Genomic DNA, 16,036 nt, shown 5'->3' on the forward strand with positions numbered 1-16,036 from the left:
TACAATTACAAATAAATCATTTACACTGGTTACTTCCATACAAAATAGCAAAGTTTCTTAAAAGTTACTTAAAGCAGTTATGTGGAACCACTTGACATAACATTTTTAAGTAAATCTTAGGGAGATCTTTTAGGAAGAAATGAAGACAGCACCCAAATTATCAAACACAATCCTGCCTTTAATAAGCACATTCAGTGCATATAAAATACTTTTTTCCAAGCACAACAGCTTAACACAAAGTGCAATCAATGCAACTTGTTACAAATTCCAAGTGAATATTTTGTGCAGAAAATGTAGATCAGTATAAAGTGCTAACCAACTTGTCGTCAAACTAAAATGATTTGAAAAAATGATCCAACAAAGTCCTGTCTTTACTAAGCACATTCAGTGCATATTAAATACTTGTTGACAGACCGAAAAGACTGTAGAGCCGTAGCTTAACACAAAGTGCAATCAATGCAGACAACTTGTTACAACTTTAACTAAATACTTTGTGCATAAAACAATATTTTACTTCAAAGATCAGTGAAGTGCTAACCAACTTGTCTTTCAACTGGTCCAGAAAGCATCCAAATTATCAAAAAAATCCTACATTTTACAGGACGTTTCAGGAATTATTTTCAAACACTGATAAGCATGAAAGAGCAAACTAAACTCATTTAAAACAGTGAAAATTGGCTGTTTTGTTCAAAAACTGTACTGTAAAACAGTGCTACTCAGTTTTTCAAGTTATGGTTACATCCCAAGTTGCAGACAGCTGCCAAATGTCACATTCTTTGAAATATCAAATCACAGCGGCCTAACCGCTAGAACTTTTTAAAATGTCTGTCATTTTCTGTATGTTGTCAAGTAGCAGTAGAAGAAGTGCAACACCAATTTTTTAAGTAACAGTATTTTGCTAAAATGCAAATGAACATTATTGTTCTCTAAAACTGGTGAATGTTCCCAAGAAACAGTACTGACAATGAAAAAAAGTGTTTATGAACAACTTAACTATACCTGAACGTAAAGCATTCAAACTAAGTTAAGCAATAAGGGCCTCCCGCTTCCTCCTCTTTATTCAAGGAGTTTGTTTCTGAGCACTTGAACTTTGTTTGATAGCTTCTTAGCATCAAGTCCCATCAGTACTTTCTGAAAAAACTCAAAAGTGTACCTGAGGTTGGATGGGTAGCTCATGTTTAAAGTGTAGATCAGGCCGAACAACAACACAACAGCAGTGGCAACATCAGGAAGATCTCTGAGCACAGCGACACCCTCAATTATGATACCAATGTCTTCTGCCGGGTCAAGGTCACGCTCTCCTTCTGGTTTGATGACGTAGATGCCAATGAGCGTCTTCTCCATTTCACTTTCGGCCTCATGGAAGTCCACATCCTAAAAAAATTAACAAGTAAATAAACATAATAATACAAGTTGCAGGGTTTCATATCAATTAAAGGGATATTCCACCCAAAGTGGAAATTTGTCTATTACCATAAATTGCCAAGAGTTAGATAAGTGAGAAAAAAGCATTTTGTAACCAGCACAGTACATTTCTGATCTTATACCCATTGTTCCTGGTGAGCTCAATAATCATGTCGACTGCAAATGAAAAGTAAAAAGTAACACGACGGATTTGCAGGAGGAGGCGATTTAGACTTGGGCCTACATTACGGTTACGCCAAAGCACCCTGTAACCCGCCATGGCATAGCACTTGGATACAACAACAGTGGTTGAAAAAGCCTCTGGTTTCCATAAATAAACACATATTCGAATATCCATGCACCATGCAGCGGCGGCTTACAGTGTTGTATGTGGTAACCATAATGTATTCCCAAGTCTAAATCTACTCCTCCAAATCCTTCAAGTTACTTATTACTTTTCATTTAAAGTCGACATGATTATTGAGCTCACCAGGAATAATTCGTACCATTAAAGAGTCATTTGCAACCAAAATGCTTATAGTTCCCATTCACTCCATTTTTTAAATGCTAGGCAAAAGCAAATAGACTGCTGCCGGATCAGGAGAATTATTGCACTGGTTACAAAATTATTTTTTCTCACTTATCTTACTCTGGGTAATATGGTAATAGACCAATTTTCACTTTGGGGTGGAATATCCCTTTAAGCTGCAAAACAGTAGACAGCTCAGAGCGAGATGAGAGGTGTTGGTCCATCATCTAGATTACACGGCAGAACAACAAAGCAGAAAGACAGTACACTCAGCCCACATTACACCCCAACTGTAATGGCAAGGGTCACTCCCGCATAAGCTTGTGCTTTTATATCTCCAATAATGTTCTAATTTTAACTTTTTGTTATAATCTAATGAATGTGTGTGAGGAAAAATTACCGTCAGTTAAATTTTTATTACTGGAAATTGTTTCTATTTGATTACTTGCCTGATATTCTTTGATCAAGCTGTTCGGATCTTCATTGAGGTAGACTGCAAGTCCTTTCAGCGTACACACTCTTCTCATTGCAACTGTGTCGTTCTGTAAAACATAAAAGCAAATTTTACTTAGCTGAACTTTAAAGACATTTTCAGTTAACTTCAGCAAAATAAATGTATATAATGCTTTGAGAAGAAAAGTCCATGACACACTACAGAAGAACAACAAAATTTAAAATAAAAAAAATTAAGGAAAGAAGGAACATTATCATTTGAAAAAATGTGACGAGCAAAAAAAGGTAACCACAGGATCCCAAAAAAACCAGAAACCCGACCAAAAACAGCAGCATGAAGAATCCAGTGAGGAAGAGGATGAACAAGAGGTCACACCAAAGCCAGCCTGAACAGAGGATTTTTTTTTTTTAAAGTAAACCACTGAGTCCACTGATCTAAGGCTTAGGAGGAGAGTTCCAGAGTTTGGGGGCCACAGCAGCAATGATCTGTCACTTTTGGTCTTTAGACTGTTGTGCACTACCAGGCTTTGATCACTGGACCTCAGGGACCTGCTGGGGGTGTTGGGACTGAGAAGATCTCCATTGTATGATGGTGCTTGTCCATGTAAGGCCCTAAGGACCAGAACCAGGATCTTGAAATGAACCTTGAAGTTGACCAGCAGCCAGTGACGCTGGAAGAGAAGCGGGGTGACGTGGGTGTGTTTGGAGGACTTGAACAGGAGGTTTTGCAAGGACAAATGAAAAAACAGTTGTAGTACTAAGCTCAGAGACCTCCCTTTATCCCGTCTTGGTTTGAAAGGTGCCTGATGGCAGTTTATTCTAGCTTCAGCTTTTCTACTGTAAATGCCAAAATTCTCCCCAGGGAGCCGCGGCAAATCCCGTTTTGGAAACGCTACTGTCCTGTAAAAACAGCTTTTAATTCTGGCAATTTTTTTTATAAAGTATCCAAATCAACTTAAAACTTTATTACTGTGACAACACTATCATGAAAAGGACAAAGAATAAACAATCCCATAATACCAACATTAAACTTTACCTTACAATAGAAGGAGACAACAAAATCATATGTATTAAAAGAGGGAATGAAGCATTGAAAAAAATTAATTCCAAACCTCATCAATTGCAGCCATGATTTCTGTGATCTTGCGTCCAGATGTTCCTCCCTTGTTTCTGAAGACTTTGGTCAGTTTGGTTGTGTTGTTGTCCAGCTGTGCCATAAATGTGGATGTTAGCGGGATCGTAGTGATGCGCTGGAATTCAGCATTTATCTGTAAAATAAACAAATGTTTAGCGTGATGGGTTTAAAATATTGCATGTGGAGTGCATTTGCAGATCAACTGATTCAGTTACCTCACGTGGAGAAAAAAGAGCTGGCCATCGGCTTTTAAAGTCAGCTACGAAGGGCATGTCCTGAAGAATTTCTTGCCTCCGGTGAGGAAAGGTTTGGGCCATTTTTGCTTTGATGGTTTCATTGTTGTTCTTCTTCTTGAACTCTGAAAGCAGCACCAACCTTTCTTCTTCCTGACTCTCTCGGGTTTCTCCAGCTGGATAATCAGGGCAGAAATTCACCTCCGCTCTCCTGGGTTTCTTGACTTGGTTGGGATGCACATTACTGTTCCCTCTTCTTTTGAGAGAATTGATGACCAACTCACTACACCCTAAGTTCTTCAGTTTTCCACGATAGTTTGACATTTTATACTTCAAACTGATCTTCCATGCAGAAAATCCAGTTTCTGAACCCTTCTCTTTCAAGCATGGATGCTTTACAACCAAAGCTTGGCAAACATCACTAAGACTGCTGTCTGAAGGGTAAGCTTTGTACTTCATAATTTCTGAAGACAAGCTCTCTAAAATGTCAGACTTGAGCTTTGGTTTTAGGGTTAAAAGTGTTCCATTGGCTTGGAATTCCTGGTTGCCTTTTGTCAATTGCAGCTCTACATCGAAGCTAAACTCAGGTATGCGAAAGTCCAGTGGCCAGGCTTCTGATCGCAGCGTGGAGTTTGCTGAGCTCGAGGAGCTTGATGACCTGGATTCTGGCGATGACAGTATATCTGTGTCATGATCAGGGTTGTGGCCAGAGCAGGGGCTACCCAAGTTAAATGAGGACACACTGCTTTCATTACTACCAGTGGATGTTTCTGGAACACCTGTTTTAATCACTTTTATTTTGTCCATGTCTTTTAGATCAAATGTGGATGTCATGTTAAGGAACTGATTAAAATCTGTGTCCATGTACTGCAATCTGAACTGTTCAGAAACTCCGCACTGATTTTCAATCTCCGCTTTGAGCTCGTTAACATTCTTTGGTATCCCCAAAGGAAGGGTTAACTTGAGTGCGTTGTTCTCCCCCAGGATTATCAGAAGCTTTGTTGGGGCTGTCATTTCTGATGTCCCAATCTCCAACTGTTACTCTAAAAAATAAGTGCAAGAACATGAGCAGGTGGTTCCCAAACTTCAGTACATGTTACATTTTTTTAGTGGTATTCAGAATTTTGCAGCACAATTTTTTTTCTAGTATTTTTACAAGGCTTGAAACATATCCGAGTAGATTTAAGTTCTGGTCCAACTATTTTTAAGAACCAAACTTTGAGAAGAACTGCTATACAGCACAAAAATTAAATCGGCAACATGGACATTAAAATTACCTGAACAGTGTATGTATCTCTTTAATGTAACCATGCGAGAAGCTCCGACTTGGTAGTCACAAAGTGGATAACAATCCACCAGATCCTCACGTGCAACAAGAGAAATTTCCTTTGGAGATGGGTCAATTTTGAAGGATCCATAGTGTTCAGTGTACCACGAGCTCAGTTTTTTTACTATAAACACCAACGAATCTGCCAAAATACACATCTGCAGGATTTCAGCAAACTCTGGCAGACCCCCCAGTGATCCATGTACTATTAACATGCCCTTCCTGTAGTAGATGCCTGCAACAGACACACTCTGGGCAAGGCTAACTACAGCTGTGTCAGGGTACTTTTCAGCAAGACAATGTGCAATTTCACGTTTGAGAAGTTCTACTGGGACTGCCGAGACTCGTGAAACCTCAAAAGTGGCTTTGCTACAGCCTGATGAATGCATGTAATGGCCAATCATGAGCTGGTGTTTGGTTGACAAAGACAGGGTTATGTTTTTGAAGCAGTTTGTGTGTCTAGCAACTTTTTTAAAAAATGTGTGCTTTGCCTCGAATCTGATTGTCCATAATAAGGCAAGTGGACCAAAATGGCGAATTATTGAGGGATAATGAGCCAGAAAGTGATGTTTTGGCAATGGTCTTCTATCTGGGCATACTTCTTTGTACCTTTGATGGTGGTCTAAAATCTTACTCTCCAGGTATGCAACTGAGTCACTGTTATGAACAGGACACACAACAAGCTCAACAATATCCTTCAAATCTAGTAGAAGTTCCCAAGCTGGTTCGTTTTCAGGTATGTGTTGTCCAATAATAAGTGGCAGAAGTCTTAGTAAACACCAATTTTCATGTGCATTGCCACCAACAGTTTTTTTACTAAGAAAATTGTGAGGCAATTTCTGAGGGCGATTAGTCTGATCCCCTCCTTTGTAGGGAAATGACTGAACAAGTCTATTTAGATTTTCAAAAGTGATGTACTTCTTGCCTATTAGTATTCGAAGGCACTCAGCTATCTCAAAAGGCACAATACCTTCAAAAAGGTCATGTGCAAGATCAGGGGGGAATCCTGTAGTGACCTTGAAGAAAGACAGACTGTCTGCTAAGACACACGAGCTTTTCACACCACAACAAGCTACCCCTGTCTCACGTGCAGTTGCTATGTGTACACGATGGAGCTCCTCAGTTCTCAGAGAAAAGTCACTATTTGTAGCTTTTGATTCAATTTCTGAGCGTGTAGCAGTACAAAACCTGCAAAAGTAATCTCCAGAAAAACTTTCCACAAAACCGGCCAATCCATGAGCTCCGAGGCTGTCTGCCACTACATATTGGACAGTGCCTTTAAAGTTGACCCCTAAATTGTCAATGAACACTCCCTGCTGCTCTAAAATGACAAGGTCTTGCAAAAGTGGCTCAAATATTTTTGAATAGCCAAAGGTCCTAAGGTCCTCACTTTTGCACAAGAGAGCCAAATAAATAGAAGAGAGGGATGAATGACTACCTGGTGGCAAGTTACCTAAAATCCAGTAAACTGAGCAAAGTTTATGCTTTTTCCGTGATGTCCCCAATGGATTGCAAATTTCGAAATCATCAACATAAAGACAAATAGAGATTCTTAGTTCACCGCCTGAGAAAAACTCATTATTTTGAAAATGTAGACCATCTTTATATGATGTATACTTTTCCTTATTTACAAAAGGATTCTGATTGTGGCTAGTGACAAATTTGTTCAGTATGTTTTCTTGTTTAAATATCTGCTGTAATGATTTTAGAATAGGAATATACTGAAAGGTCCTCTTGCTTTGGGAGTCGAGAATGTATTCAATTGGATCAATTACTTCAAAATGTTTTCTGTAATACTGTCTGCGTTTGAAGGCAGTGGCAAGTGTGCCGTCCTTTTCTATGGCTTTTAACAAAGGGTTAAAAGAAACTGCCTTTGTCAGTTCTTCAATAACAGGCTGGTCTAGACAAAGGTTATGATTCTTGAGTATGTCTACAATTACTTGATTTGTCAAAGGCACTGATGCACAGCTTATCAGGTAGTGCAATTCTGAAAGCAACTCGTCAATTGCTATGCTGGGAACATGAAAATAGTTTTCCAACTTAAGTAAAAGTGTAGCATCCCTGGCTGAATGATGGTCTCTTATACTGATGCTTCACAGAGGTTTTATTGGAAATGTTTTTATTGAAACATTCAGTGAAGACACCGTAAGAGCTAGGAGCAAAACAAAACCAGCAATATTAATACCATAACATCAAAGGAAACAAATTTCTCCTGCTCACATATAGCATATACATCAAATTTACATCACTCAATTCATTGTATCACCTCACTAACTTACAACTACACATAAAGGTCAAGGTCAAGGTTAACAACATAAACTCTATTAAACGACATTTTGATTGCATGTAACTTATTCCGTTAAAGAAAACATTAACAAACCTTGTGCCACTGTCAGCCAGGTACTAATTGGCAAAGTAAACGTACATATTTTTCACTTTAAGGCACACTATTTATCATATCCTAAAAGAAACGTTACTAACAGCCCTTTAACGGTTTTGTGCCAGTTTCCTGTTTCAAAATAAAAGCATGGATTTCAAAATAAAACCGAAGTGCCTTTCAAACAATCGTAAAAAATATTTACCAAATTTAAAGGTCATTTACACTCCCACCAAATCATGAGTGTTTTAACAAAAGGGAGAACCATAACACAAATGATTTTTAAAAACAAATGACCTGAACCACAAGGCCTTTTACATAACGAAAACAAAGAATTATCCATGCATGAGCCTGCAGGTAATGTCCACAAGTCTTCATACAATAAAGGATATAGTCATTGTCTTAGACAGCCTCTTAAAGCAAGATCAGTTTCTGAATGGGCCGTTCAACTATAGATGGCTTGCCAGAACATTGACCCTCCCTTTTCATTTTCTGGTCTCCAAGACGAATCTTAACTTTCCTCACAAGCCCATCTTTATCAGCGACTGTTTCTTCAACTCTGGCTAATCTCCACTCGTTCCGTGGCAGATCATCCATCCTTTCGATGACTATGTCACCAGCTTTCAGATTCCTTCTAGAAATATGCCAACGTTGTCTAGTGGCAATATTAGAGAGATACTCTCTTCTCCAGCGGTTCCAGAATTGCTCTGCTAGATACTGGATATGGCGCCATCTTTTACGAGCATACATGTCTTCTCTGATGAACGTCCCAGGAGGCGGTAAGGCTCCAGTCGGTTTCACAGTGAGTAGGTGATTAGGAGTCAGCGGTTCTGGACCATTTGGATCATTCAGGTTATCCACAGTGAGTGGACGGCTGTTCACAATAGACATTGCTTCGTAAAACAATGTCCTCAAACAGGCATCATCTAATCTTCCAGGTGAGAGTGAAAGAGTGGACCGAAGTACATTTCTTACTGTTCTGATCTGTCTCTCCCAGACACCTCCAACATGGCTTGAATGGGGAGCATTCATAATGAAGTCGCACTGCCTCTCAGCCAAGAATGCAGTCAGATGATTGACATCCATCTGTTTCAGCGCATTATACATTTCATTCTTAGCTCCAACAAAATTGCTTCCTTGGTCACATCTTATTTGTCGTACTGCTCCTCTTATGGAGACAAAACATCGGAGGCCATTAATGAAAGCATCTGCTGACATATCATTCACCATTTCAATGTGAATTGCTCTACAACAAAGGCATGCGAAAAGCAGACCATAACGCTTATTCACCTTACGCCCTTGCTTTGTAAAAAATGGCCCAAAACAGTCCATTCCGCAATAAGTGAAAGGTGGAGATGGATCCACCCGCTCAGATGGCAGGTCTGCCATTCGTTGCTCTTCCACTGATCCCCTGAGTTTCCTGCATTTGACACACTGATGCACATAAGATGCAACAGCTCTGTTCATTCCTGGGATCCAGTATCCATTTGATCTGATCTCGTTGAGGGTTATACCCCTTCCTTGGTGTTTAACCTGTTCATGATGATGAGCTATTATCATCCTCGTTATGTGGTGGTCCTTTGGAATGATCATTGGATGTTTCTGAGAGGCAGGGAGAGATGCATTTTTCAGTCTTCCTCCCACCTTGAGGATTCCATCTTTGTCAAGAAAGGCATCCAATCGAAACAGTTTACTCTGCCGTGAAAGTTGTAAGCCATTACTAAGTAGCTGGATCTCATCTCGATACACTCGTTTCTGTAAATCTCTTATAATGATGCGCTGTGCATCCTCTCGCTCCTGAACTGTGCTGTGGCTTGTTGACTTGTCACTCTTGGTTCGGCGAAGAAGTCGCGCAACAGCTTGTTTGACCTTACACCATGAAGAAAACTTTGACAAGCGGTCTGAAAGAGTCACTTGTTCTGCAGACTCCAAATTTAGTGCTTGAACCCTTTTAACTTCAGGGTCCCCAACTGGGATTTCTGGGATTACCTCTACCTCTGGTGATACCTCTTTCTCCCATAAGAACTTGGGTCCAGTAAACCAGTTCGATGTCAGAAGCTTGCTTGCACTAGAACCTCTCGAAGCAAGGTCTGCAGGATTCTTGTCAGTAGAAACATATCGCCACTGCTGAGGAGTTGTACTGAGATGTATTTTCTGAATCCTATTTGATACAAATGTGTGGAAGCGACGTGACTCGTTGTTAATGTACCCCAGTACAACCTTGGAGTCTGTCCAGAAGTATTCATCAATCCCTGAAATTCCCAGTTCTTCCTTTAGAGTATTGCTTGCTGCAACTGATACAACAGCAGCAGTCAGTTCTAACCTGGGGATGGTCACAGCTTTGATTGGAGCAACTCTGGACTTTGCCATAATCAGAGCACAATGAACAGTTCCATTTCCATTCACATGTCTCAAATATGAGCACTGGCCATAACCATACGTGCTTGCATCAGAGAAGTGATGTAGCTCTCTCTTTGTGACCTTTCCAAAGTCAGCTGGTACATAGCATCGGGGTATGGTGATTTTATCCAAATTTGCCAGATCACTCTTCCAGGATCTCCAGACTGGTTGCAGTTTACTGATGAGTGGGTCATCCCAACCTGTACCATGCCTACACATTTCTTGAAGAACCCTTTTCCCAGTTAGCAGGAAAGGAGCAATAAGCCCAAGTGGGTCATAAAGAGAGGCAACAGTGGATAGTATACCACGCCTGGTTTCTGGTTGGTCCTTCAAACGGGCATGAAACCTGAAACTGTCTGACTCAATGTGCCAGTGGATTCCTAAGGCTCTTTCCAGCGATGAATCACTAAAGGCAAGATCAAGAGCCTTTACTTCAGTGGCACGCTCAGATGGTGCTATACTCTCAAGCACCTTCGCATTGTTACACACAAATTTGTGTAGTCGCAGACCACCCATAGCACAGAGCCTTTGGGCTTCTTTTGCAAGCTGAATAGCCTCATCTACATCTGCTATGCTTGTGACACCATCATCCACATAGAAGTCCCTCATAATGAATTGGGAGCCCAGAGGAAACAGGCTCTCGTTCTCCTTAGCGAGATGTTTCAACCCATAGTTGGCACATCCCGGTGAAGATGCAGCACCGAAAAGGTGAACTTTCATACGGAATTCCTGTGGCTCCACACTGAAGTTCCCATCCTTCCACCACAGGAAACGTAGGTAGTCTCTATCCGCTTCGCGCACATGAAACTGATGAAACATCCTTTCGATGTCGCACATCAGAGCAACATGGTTCTGTCGAAATCTGATAAGAACACCAGTTAGAGTATTTGTCAAATCTGGGCCCGACAGGAGATGATCATTTAGGCAAGTTCCCTTGTACTTAGCCGAGCAATCAAAAACCACTCTGAGCTTCTCTGGTTTTTTGGAATGATAAACTCCGTGGTGTGGAATATACCATGTTTCACCTTCCTTCTCTTCACAGAGAACTTCTTCAGCATCATTGTTTTTAATTACCTCATTCAAAAACTTTACGTAGTGAGTCTTGTAGTTCTTGTTGTTCAGCAGCTTTCGTTTGAGATGGTTGAGCCGGATGATAGCTAACTGCTTGTTGTTGGGAAGGTAGGGTCTCTCTTTAAAAGGGAGAGGCATCTCATAGTGACCATGGGCGTTCATGTAAATGCTTTCCTTTAGCATATTGAGGAAGAGGATGTCATCTTGAGACACTGTTCTGCTGTCCTTGCTGATGTCCTTAAAGTCAGACTCAAGTACTTTAATGGCATCGGATGGCGTCACTGGAGGAAGCTCTTTGACAGTTACTCTATGGCATATGTTGGCGACAGGAGGAGATTCAAGGTGAGGTGGTGAGCAGCCTATGATGCTCCATCCTAGGTCTGTGCGGACTGCATAAGGTTCATTATCTCTTCCTAGGATGACCTGTCTTGGTGCTAGTGCCTGTGAGCAGTTATAACCTATTAGAAGACCAACTTCACAGTCTAAATGTGGTGGAATATCATCTGCTATTGCTTTGAGATGATTCCAATGCCTCGCCGTTTCACTGGTAGGAATGTGCCTTCGATTCACTGGTATGCAGTCTTTGGTATAGGCAGGAGGGAGATCAATGTGATTTGTGGAGGTATAGCCACGCACTCTGAGACCTGAGACTCTTTCACTGTGTGTTACTGTGTCCTTTCCGATCATGGTGGTTAGCTTTAGCCTTACAGGATAGGTCTTGGTTGTCAAGCTACGACTAACATCTTCATCAATAAACGCAGTGTCACTCTGGGTGTCAAGCAGAGCATAGACAAGCCTTTCTATTCCTGGGTTGTTGGAAGAGGAAACCCAGACTGGCAAAATCATGGATGTAGTCGTAGATGTGTGCTCAGTCTCTGTATTGAGAGACAATGTCGTAACTGCTTCGTCTGTATTCTGATTAGAGGCTAACACAGCATTCATGTTGGAATATCTGTCGTCATGAAGGCAAGTTGGGTGTCGTCCCTTACAGATATCACATAAGTGTCTGTGGCGGCAGTCTTTAACATTATGGCCTGGTTTCAGACAACCATAGCAGAGTTTGTTTTCCCTTACATACTTTCTTTTCTCTTCCAGAGGCGTTCCTTTAAACTCTGGACAACTATGTAGGCGGTGTTTGTTATCATGACAGAATGTACAAGGGGGCTTTAAGCTTGTCTTGGATGGTACATTCTTCTCATTCTCTGTAAGTGTCTGTGTATGGAGAACAGTAGATTTATTTTTCCTTTCTTTCAGATGATGTTTCTCTGCAGGTAAGTCTGATAAACGTAATGCATGGAGGGAAGTTACTGGGTTACAGGCAATCTCTGCTTCTAATGACATGAAGTTGACAAAGTCCTGAAAGGCTGGAAATTCCTGTCTGTCCTTCATAAACTGGGTCACCTTGCGGTTCCACCTTGAAGCTGCCCACTCAGGTAACTTTTGGACCAGCTTTTGGTTCTCTTCACAGTCATTCAGAATGTCCAGCCCTTTAATATGAGGCATGGCTTGCTGACATGCATGTAGGAAGTCGGCGAATGCTCTGAGTTGTTCTGCATCCTTTGAGTGGATCTTTGGCCAGCTAGCTAGTTTTTCTCTGAAAGCTCTCTGCAAGACGAATGGTTGACCGTACCTGCTATTAAGGCGATCCCATGCATCCTTATACGCTTCATCATCCTCCCTGTAAAAGATACCATCAAGTGTCTTTCGTGCAGGACCTCCCACATATCTTCTCAAGTAATGCAGTTTGTCAGCTGAACATATGTTCCTTTTATCTATGAGGGATATGAATGAAGATTTCCATTCAATGAACTGGATTGGGTCGCCGGTGAATACAGGTGGCTCTGGCATTGGAAGTCTGTTCATGGCTATGCTATCTTGTACTGCTTGAGCTAAGTGGGACACATCTGTCTGTGGAGGTGAAGCTGGAAATCTTATGAGATGCTGAACTGGAGCCAGAGACACAGCTTGATGTGGGTGCATATGTTCCTGGTTCCTTAGTTTGCTGTTAGCAGAGCACAAGCTGCCCTCCTGCATTACATCTTGGTTGTAAATTGACAATCTTGCTCGTGCTGCTCTTATATCCTTTTCAGCCCTTAGTCTTTCTAGTTCATGTTTTTGAGCTTCAAGATCCCTTTTCTGTTGCTCTACTAAGAGCTGGATCCTTTCCTTTTGTTTTCCTTCCGCCAATAACAACTCATATTCTGCTTCCTTTGCTGCTAATTCTGCTGCAGCATCTGCTCTTTTTACTGCGACAATGGAGTCTATAGTGTGTTGACTTGGAGGTGAAACTGTGGATCCATATATGGAATGAGCATAGTCTCTGTTAAGGAGCTCACGAAGGCGTTCTTTGACTGCTTCACTATCATAGTCTTCGTCTATGCCTGATATTCTTTCATATGCAATTTTAATAATGTCCTTTGTTACGGCCTCACATGCATCAACACGACGTCTCGTTTCACTGGATGGTGTGAGGTGATCTCTGATTTGTACATAAATGTCCGTAATATCATTCATGCATTTCTCTAAGATATCAATGAGAGCTGCGATTTCACTTTCTGGAATGTCTAGCTTTAGCTGATTTCTTGCCTTACGTGCCTGGATCTTCCATTGATCATAAAGGTGCATGAGCCGCTTCTCCCTTTTGTATGCCTCCTCTCTCTGAAATGTAAGCATCTTCTCCGTGGGATTTCTTGGGCGATCAGATCTGCGAAGTTCCTCATCCTTGCTTGCTTGACAGATGTCTTTTATTTGATCTGAGCCTTCTGCTTCTGCAGTTAATATCTGAGATGCTTCCATTTTGAGCGAGTGTCACATTTAGACCATCACAATGAATCCCTCTTCTTTCATCATAGACTTTGGCAGTCAGGTGAAACTCGTGAGGCTGAAGCTCTTACTGTAGCATCCCTGGCTGAATGATGGTCTCTTATACTGATGCTTCACAGAGGTTTTATTGGAAATGTTTTTATTGAAACATTCAGTGAAGACACCGTAAGAGCTAGGAGCAAAACAAAACCAGCAATATTAATACCATAACATCAAAGGAAACAAATTTCTCCTGCTCACATATAGCATATACATCAAATTTACATCACTCAATTCATTGTATCACCTCACTAACTTACAACTACACATAAAGGTCAAGGTCAAGGTTAACAACATAAACTCTATTAAACGACATTTTGATTGCATGTAACTTATTCCGTTAAAGAAAACATTAACAAACCTTGTGCCACTGTCAGCCAGGTACTAATTGGCAAAGTAAACGTACATATTTTTCACTTTAAGGCACACTATTTATCATATCCTAAAAGAAACGTTACTAACAGCCCTTTAACGGTTTTGTGCCAGTTTCCTGTTTCAAAATAAAAGCATGGATTTCAAAATAAAACCGAAGTGCCTTTCAAACAATCGTAAAAAATATTTACCAAATTTAAAGGTCATTTACATGCAAAATTAAGTTCTATTACATTTGCCAAATCTTCAGTCTCACTTGTAGTTGTATCGTGATCAATATTTGCACTTATGTCCTCTTCTACAATAGTGTCTGTACTGTCATCAGCTGATGTTTGGCCTACAATAGTGTTAGCAATACCGATTTTAAAGTCTTTTAAGGTATAAGGATTGTGTTTCCTATTTCGATGAGACTTGAATGTACCATAGATATTTGTTTTGAAAGAACAACCCTCAAACATGCAATGCACAGTCTCGTTACATTTTAGATGGTTGTTAATGTGAGAAAAATACTCCTGCTCCGAAGCTATGTTGCAGCAGGAACACAAATGGCAGTTAAATGTTGCCAAACTCACAGACTTGTCTAGAGTTCTTTGGGTATGTGATCTGCTTAAGTGGCTATGTAGAGCATTCCATGTTTTGAAAACACAGACACAATCAGAATAGGCACATGGATAATGCTGTCTACTATGAACTAACCTGTAGTGTTTTAATAACAGAGCTCGTGATGACACCACTTTTTTGCACAATTTGCACTGCCACATCAACGTATCTGGGGGAGAAGCACAAAAGACATTTTCATTACACTGTCCCTGAAAAAACTAAATAATTTGCACATTGTTAATGTTTCATATTAATCAGTTTTATTTTTAATATTGTATGCTACAACAATGAATTTATTGATCTACATCATCACCACTGCATATTGTGTAAATGTGTGTGTAATCTGACATTAAAAGTCGAGTGAGAAATCCCATGGACATTGTACAACATTAATGCAGTTCATCTTACACCAGCTTACTAAATGCTTTCTGCAAGCTACATCAAAACGTAAGCTGAAATATTAGACAGAAAATACACCCTAACCTGTCTGCTAGCGAGGAGCGCTTCTCCACTGTTGTTGGCTAAAGTGCAACGCAGTCAGGCGTCCGAGTATAAACTCGGCGCGAAAGTGCGTGCCGGACTGAATGCGCTGCCTGTACCGACGCATACCGACGCTAGCGCTACACTACATTTGGGCTGAAAACAGAGCTTTGCTATTGCAATGGAGTCCCCTCCAAAATCATTTGGAAACTCACGTGCAGCAAGTCCACGTTAGCAAACCTTTACCGGGCAAAACCCTGCCTGTACTCTTTTCTTAGTAGCACTTGCGACATTAACTGACGTGTGAACATATATATGTAGACGGGCTTTACAAGAAAAATGACTTCTTACCTGATTTTTGGACAAAAATGCGGCTGAACCAGTCCACATGGCGAAGAAATAGCAAGCTTGAGAAAGAGGGTGGTGCGCATGCGCATTGGCCCTTATTTAGGCGGGCTCTGCACGCAGCAGTATGTGCAGAGGGACAAACCTGTGAATTTACTCAACAATGTTACGTTGACACAGTTCAATGACTTTGTGTAACAACAAAAAGTAACAACATTTCATTAAATTTGCACAAACACTTTAAGGATTTTTGCAAAATCGAGTTTATTAAGAACAAACAACAAAATCTACTTTAGTAAAAGCAGAGATAGGCTGAGTTCATTTTTTTGAGTGTATGCTATTCTTAAAACGAAATAATTTTCCATGTTTGTTACAGTGGTCAGTTCCTCCCCATTTTTATTTCTCATACTCTCAGTCTGAAGTACGCTTTTCATACCAAATCATATTG

At 40.7% G+C, this 16,036-nt stretch overlaps 1 protein-coding gene across 4 annotated transcripts; it reads right to left on the bottom strand.

Moving 5' to 3' along the window:
* Nucleotides 1-7: 7 nt before the first annotated feature.
* LOC147331689 (uncharacterized) lies at nt 8-15,774 on the bottom strand. Of its 4 annotated transcripts, none has more exons than XM_086287905.1 (6): nt 15,595-15,774; nt 14,860-14,932; nt 3,737-3,913; nt 3,499-3,654; nt 2,383-2,475; nt 8-1,374 (listed from the first exon to the last, which is right to left on the bottom strand). In XM_086287905.1, the coding sequence occupies exons 1-6, from the start codon at nt 15,678-15,680 to the stop codon at nt 1,057-1,059; spliced, it is 903 nt and encodes a 300-aa protein (XP_086144031.1). In that variant the 5' UTR covers nt 15,681-15,774; the 3' UTR covers nt 8-1,056. The 4 variants fall into 4 exon arrangements, with proteins under 4 accessions (XP_086144031.1, XP_086144030.1, XP_086144028.1 ...); XM_086287902.1 differs by having other exon boundaries at nt 9-1,374; nt 3,737-4,797; nt 15,595-15,654; XM_086287904.1 differs by lacking the exon at nt 2,383-2,475 and having other exon boundaries at nt 3,737-4,797; nt 15,595-15,654.
* Between the last annotated feature and the right edge of the window lie 262 nt (nt 15,775-16,036).

The sequence above is a fragment of the Aulonocara sp. 'chitande type north' Nkhata Bay genome, linkage group LG4 (assembly GCF_057382095.1).
Source record: "Aulonocara sp. 'chitande type north' Nkhata Bay isolate Kocher_YH1m ecotype deep benthic linkage group LG4, A_spYH_male_GT1.1, whole genome shotgun sequence".
NCBI lineage: Eukaryota > Metazoa > Chordata > Actinopteri > Cichliformes > Cichlidae > Aulonocara > Aulonocara sp. 'chitande type north' Nkhata Bay.